The 6,580-nt window shown below is 46.2% G+C and overlaps 1 protein-coding gene across 1 annotated transcript; it reads right to left on the reverse strand.

Annotated features, from left to right (window-relative positions):
• Positions 1 to 568: 568 nt before the first annotated feature.
• On the reverse strand, positions 569 to 6,306 carry POLR3C (RNA polymerase III subunit C). Its single transcript, XM_053475077.1, has 14 exons — positions 6,155 to 6,306; positions 5,643 to 5,898; positions 5,367 to 5,558; positions 5,131 to 5,213; positions 4,943 to 5,047; positions 3,449 to 3,541; positions 3,256 to 3,336; positions 2,956 to 3,007; positions 2,770 to 2,830; positions 2,279 to 2,429; positions 1,988 to 2,089; positions 1,638 to 1,687; positions 892 to 1,041; positions 569 to 753 (listed from the first exon to the last, which is right to left on the reverse strand). Exons 1-14 carry the CDS (start codon positions 6,299 to 6,301, stop codon positions 672 to 674), a joined length of 1,605 nt encoding a protein of 534 aa, XP_053331052.1. The 5' UTR covers positions 6,302 to 6,306; the 3' UTR covers positions 569 to 671.
• Between the last annotated feature and the right edge of the window lie 274 nt (positions 6,307 to 6,580).

Below are 6,580 nucleotides of genomic sequence, written 5' to 3' on the forward strand. Positions count from 1 at the left end.
CTACCCATTACACAGGGCCGGCTCAACCCATCCTGCAAAAGCTCCTTAGGAACCGGACCTTTATATAACGAAACATCACCTAAATGTCACACTAGCAGATGTATAGATATAGAGAAAAGAGAGGTGTATTTATACTGTTCTGTCGCTTGTGACATCAGCATGCAGCCACGTATGTAAATTAAAACAAAGCTCGTCTGCATTAGCAGCCGCATGGCCATAGCACAAGGAGGACCTACATAACAAAGCTTTTTTCCCCTCTTGCTCTATACATAGGCTTGGAGTGCTATCTCAACAGATAATTCTCCCCATCATCTACCTCAACTTACAATAATACATCAAGGCTCACAGTTTTCTTATGGACCTAACTTTCCAGATCATAAGAAATCCTGACGTGCCCCTACCTGGTACGAAGTCATTGTCTGCCCCCTAGCTTTCTCCTGTCATCTTGATTCAGAATCATATTTCTGAGAGATCATCACTGCACTGGCCTCTATCGCCTCCGCTGGGGAGCTATTCTATGGATATACTCTTGGTGTTTTCTTCCTAGCTGTGCAGGAAACGAGCAACGTGGTATAACTTGCTTTATTTCTTTCCAATGTGGAATAACAGAGTCAGACAGAAGGTAAAGTTTTGTTTTTAGCAGCGACACAGCGGATTTCTTTTGGTGTCGGTCAGCTTTTGATCTTTGTGCTGTTGATGTAAGATTCTAAAATAAAGATGGTGTCATCGACATTGATCTCACTGGCATCCAACCTGGGGAGAGAGAAAGAGGGGTCCTTTATCTGGGTATAAAATCAAAGCGCTCAACGTTTTCATGAATGCCCAATGGAAAGTTAATGTAACAGCTACGCTCTTCCTTCTTTAGTATTCGCTGAAGCCCGCGCACGTTACCTGTTAACATTGCGTCTCAGGTTGTCAATCTGCTGGCGTTCCAGAGGGGTGATCATTTCTTCTATCTCCTGCAGCTGGGTGCCCTCTGCCCCCGTGGCTTGCATAGACGCTATGATGGCCTCGATCCTCTGGGATTTCTCCAACAGGCGCCTGGAGAGGACAGCGAAGAACCATGAGGGTGAAGCCAGAAGAGCTTCAAGGACAAGCAAGGAACCGTATCTCTTTCTGCGCTTTGCAGGAGGAAATGCAGCAATTCCCTGATTCACGCTCACGTCAGATTTCCCTCTTTTTACTCCCCCCCCCAGGGAACGCTTAATTCTGACCTGTACTCACACAGCACAACAGGCAAGTCTACCAAGTTGAAGTGAGAAGTTGCCAAAAAAATAAACACTTGTTTAATATGGTATTCGTTTTTTAGTATTAAACTAAAAGAGGGAGTTAGCCTTCCAGCTCATTAATCTCACCCTGGGTTATAAAAGGTCAGCGCTGGCAGGTTTCTCTCGTGAAAGCTGGCCCTGTATAATGTATAGTACAGAGGGAGGTGATATTCAAGATATCGCAGGCAGAGCCAGCTCAGCCACTACTGCAGGGTGACGTTAGGGAGATGAAACTGCATCTCTCCTGCTAACTCTGGGGGTCCTTGAATCCTGTGATGCCCTGCAACGGACTAATGTGGCCCAGGAGGCTGCCTGGGGAAGCGTAGACGGACAGACCTGACGCAGGCGCTGCTCGAGGAGATTACTCACTTGTTTTCTTTGGTCTCAAACTGTCTTCTCTCTATCAGGTTGGACACAGTCTGAGAAATGGAGGAATTATATATTATATATAACACTTGTGCCCCTAAGCCCACCCTCTTCTTCCATCCGTCTGTAAACCCGCCATTTTTCTTCTTGTCTAATGGAATATTTGTTTCTTCCTTTGCCACTGCATTAGCTTAAATTATACAGGGAGAATTAGGGACATTAATAAAGATACTATTCATTGCGTGCATATAATAGAGCTGTTAGAAAGTGATTCCTTGATCTCAAATGATATTTAGCTGCAGCATTTGGCCCCCTGGTAATTTCACAGACGCCTGCATACGAAACATAAGTACCTTGTAACATTTCTGCATCAGCATGCGAGCCGTGGGCAGGGTATTCACTGCATACAGGTAGAAAGTGCGTGACGGCGCGTGATCGGGGGTTTTGGGGATTTCCTGTAAGTCAGAGAATTGAAGTGAAAGCGAGTCACGGCCGATCCATTCACATCGCGCCGTGACCTAGAAGCTGGATCCGTTTCTATGAGACGGCAGAGGCCACACAATCACTATTTCACCTATTTCAGTGATAGCCGGTCACTGAGGATGTCCGGTTATCTGTGGGCTCTGGCTTTCAGGGGCACTTACCTGCAAAGAGACCAGGTTTACAGACAGCATCCGATACAGCATGTCTTTGGCTTCTTTGGCAGGGATCATAGCAAAATCCTCCACTTGTTTCTGTTCCAAGTGCCTCTTGCGAAGGAGGAGGCGGAAAATCCTGGCGCACCTGGAGCCGAACCTGCGCAGAACCACCAGTGGCAAGTTTGTGTTAGTGGGGGTAATTTCCTCTCCCTGATTTCCTGGTCCACTACCTATACCTTCCCACGTAGCCTGTCGTGCCACATAGCCTTTGCCTGACAGGAGTCATCCCTGTACCCACTTAAACTGGCCGTCCGACATACCACCACTGGATGCTAATCACAATATATTTCTTATGTACCCGGGGAGGCTTAACTGTACAGAACTACAAAGAGAATAGCCTCAGGCTGTACGATGGATCCTGGATCCGTGCTGTTAGGACAGACGCCGGGAAAGTCTGCCCTGAGCCAATTACATATAATATAAATCAATTATCTTACCTCTCCTGTACAACCGATTCCAAATTTGAAGTGGCCAATGTAGCAATTGCCTTATGGAGATCTATTGGGGTAAAGTTAAGTAACCAACAATAACAGGTTATCAACAGAATCAACATCTTCCAGCTTTATGGAATAGAATTCACAATTCACACAACAGTCCATCTAGTTAGGGAAAGAAAAGGATACTGATGACGAACATTCCTCCACCGCTGTCTCCGGACCGTCCGACAAACTCCAACTGCAACACAAAAACGAGGAGACACGGATTACAACCCAGCGGGGTAATTGGGTAAATAATGAAGACAGACTGTGGATTATGCCCACGTGGTTACACCGATGGAGTGTAAGGCATGGCACAGGCTGAAATGTTGGCAGATCTGTAGGGGATCTGCTCACTCAACAGCACTGGGATACATGTTGGCATTCTGATATATTATTATTCTGATGTGTTATAAATAATTATAAACATTAAATAGCAATGGGTACCGGGTCGTCTGCCAGCAGAGTCAGGTACTGGTCCAGCACTTGTTTGGAGATATTGTATCCGGCTGGCAAAGATTTGAAAATCTGCGAAGCCAAAAGGACATGTTACAGCGTTACGTGGCTTACGGGGAGCACGTCGAAGGCACAGACCTATCAGACCCCATCTTTCTTGGGGTCCTTTTAAGAGAATACCAACCTCGTTGGAGGACAGTGGATGGGTGTACGCAGCGCTGGAAGACGTGGTCACCTCACTCATTCTCAGCATGGTCCGGACAATCTCACTGCTGGTCTGAAACACAGAGGGCGAAGCCGACGGGAACAATTTTAGACATTTCGGGGCCACATTTGGGGTATGCACATTTGTCAATGTTGAACTTTGATATTTGATGATCCACTGCCCAGGCCCTATTTGGTACATCTTTGAGCGGCGCCATTTCAGTGTGCCCTATAAAACCATATATTTTTGAAAACTAGACACCCCAGGGTATTTCAAATGCTGGTATTTTAACTCTTTGCATGCACACATTTTATCACCGGCATTTCTCAAAGTTTGCAGTAGTATTTATTGTGTGTATTTTTCCCCACACACCTACTTTATGTATGAATTTACAGCTCCTGGTATTTGTCGCTGTCACACGACACCCCAATATGTGTTCAGCAACATCTTCTGAGTACAGTGATACCCCACATGCATGGGTATGCCGGGTTTTTTGGGAACTAAAAGGCCCCATATGGGACGTGTACATTTGTAAATTAGATGTGGGGCCATCCTTCCCTCCGTGTTAATTGGGACATTGTTGAACCCGGCCACTTCATCACTTCATTTTATCCCATCAAACCATATATTTTTTGAAAGTAGACACCCCATGGGCACTTAATATGCCAGTATTTTAACTCTTTCCATGCGAGAATTGTTTGAAGCTAATATATATATTATTTTTTATTTGTTTTATTTTTTTTTTACATTTTTTGGAACTTGAAGGTTCCCCTGTTGGTGACATCAGTGGGAAATTATTTTTACATTACTGTTTTTTTTTTTATTTTAACTTTTTTTTTGCTTATTATTATTATTTTTTTTTTTTTTTTTTTTACTAATCACACTGTGATTAGAAAGCAGGGCTCCATTGACTTGCATGGTTGAATGCAGTACCTGTATTCAACCTGCAAGTGGAGCCAGAGTTCTCTAGAGGGTCTGGAGACTCTCTGCCTAACTTTTCCAAATTGATTGGTTTTTTTTTTAACAGGGCGGCCGCCATCTTGCGGTTGGCGAAATCACTTGCAGTGGCGGTTGTGGCAGTCACAGCCCGTCCTGGGGTGAGTGTTTGGTGTTGCTGATTGCCTCCTGATTGAGGCATTCCAGCGACACCATTGAAGTTGACACTCTTTCAAAACGGGCGTCCGCCGCCATACAGTGTCTGGCGGATGTTGACGCCCCGGGGAGGGGCCAGACACGGCCCCTGATGCTGATCACGGTGTTCCTGAATGCCTCTATGTCGAGGCATTACAGCAACACAGTTTGGGTGCAGAAAGCGAGTGTAGATCGCTTTATGCACCTGTTTAAAATCATGACGGTCCTGGCACGTCAATTGTCGTTAACCCTTCGTTTCCGGGTGACGTGCCCTGACCGTCAATTGTCATTAAGGGGTTAATCCACACATCTAATGCAGAAGGGGGAGGCATATTCTCGTACCTGGTCCATTTTGTTGGACACGGCGCTGATGATCGCTTGGTCACGGAAGTGCTGGTGAAAGCGATCCATGTTGACCTGCCAGTATATTCCTTCATCCTGCTCGGACTGCGGGCGAAAGACGTGATTAATAGTCGGGTATTCTTTGGAATGGACAGATAAGGATATGTTGTGATGGATGATACATTCACCTCTGCACCGGTATCTTTCTTCGTCCGCTTCGCTTGACTGCTGCCTTCATCTTCATCCGATGACCTCCGCCTCTTGCCTCGCCCTAGAAAGGGACGCATAGCCCAATAAAGTTTAACAAACTCTAACGGCACCCGTTCCATACAAATACAGCTGGACCGGTTAACCCATTTAGCGCCCATTTCTCTGGTGCGGAAACTTTCTGAACGTTTCTCGTGCTTAATTGCTTTTCACCTACCCAGCAGGGTGACTCTGGGGACCGTGAACATCTCCTTCTCGTTGGTGACCAGGGACGGAGCTACCGGAGGCTTGCCTTCCGCTCCTTGCATCATGTCCGCTTCGGTGAGACCCGGACATCTCTGTACAAAGTGTGTGTCTGCCAGACGCGTGAACATTGCAGACACCTCGGCGTAATCCATGCTCTTCCCTTCTGTACAGACAGAGGCACTGCATTACATGACATCTTTAACACAGATTTAACTGCACCGTGTAAGTTATACAAGCCAATGCTTACCTTCCATGGACTCCGTCAGTCTGTCGGCCACTTTTTTCACCACGGCGCTCAGGGTCATCTTCCCGTTGAGCAGCAATTCCTCCACGATCAGCTCTCCGGTGTCACCGTACAGGGTCTTTGTGGTGTAGATGTAGCGCGGGTACCGGAGGATCCGCAGGCAGCGGTCGTAGTGCGCACAGTACTCCACGAAGCCGCGTTTGTGTAACTGGTACGACACCAGGTTGTGTTGGATTAGAACACACAGAGCTTTTTTCACCTGGAAGGAAAGAAACATCCAATATATCGTTAGTTACCAGAACGAAATGAATCAATGTATCTGTTTTTAACAGTTACCGCTGCAATTATTCTTAACAGTCCTTTACACCTGGCCTCACCTCGTGGCCTCACCTCGTGGGTTAATGACCTTCCTGTTAACCCATTACATGCTTGAGATCTGCCTCAAGAAAACACAAAGGTTTCCAGGAGCAGGGGTTAATCCGGCAACCAATTCACATGAAAACCACAAGATTTACCTGATCCAGGGAGGTGCCGGTGTCCTTAGCGATTACTCGTAGAGGCTGCTTGCCGGTCCGGATCAAATACGTTCCCACCCTGTCCACGATCTCTCCGTAATGCTCTCTCAGCAGCAAGGAGCAGAGCGTAGCCTCGGCCTGAGTCATCCTCACCCGCCTGTACGGGAACATGTATACATATATATTATATCCTCACAGTACGGATATCTCCATATTACAGCATATATCCTCACAGCACAGATACCTCCATATTACAGGGTATATCCTCACAGTACAGAAATCTCCATATTACAGCATATATCCTCACAGCACAGATACCTCCATATTACAGCATATATATATCCTCACAGCACAGATACCTCCATATTACAGGGTATATCCTCACAGTACAGAAATCTCCATATTACAGCATATATATATATATAT

This window comes from Spea bombifrons, chromosome 9 (assembly GCF_027358695.1).
Source record: "Spea bombifrons isolate aSpeBom1 chromosome 9, aSpeBom1.2.pri, whole genome shotgun sequence".
NCBI lineage: Eukaryota > Metazoa > Chordata > Amphibia > Anura > Pelobatidae > Spea > Spea bombifrons.

Excerpts from the sequence above, each read along its gene's own strand:
- POLR3C (XM_053475077.1), bottom strand. The coding sequence starts at position 6,301 with ATGACTCAGGCCGAGGCTACGCTCTGCTCCTTGCTGCTGAGAGAGCAT. Across the intron at positions 5,899-6,154 it reads CCGGCACCTCCCTGGATCAG|GTGAAAAAAGCTCTGTGTGT; the intron begins GTAAATCTTGTG and ends CTTTCCTTCCAG. Across the intron at positions 3,337-3,448 it reads ATCCACTGTCCTCCAACGAG|ATTTTCAAATCTTTGCCAGC; the intron begins GTTGGTATTCTC and ends TTGGCTTCGCAG.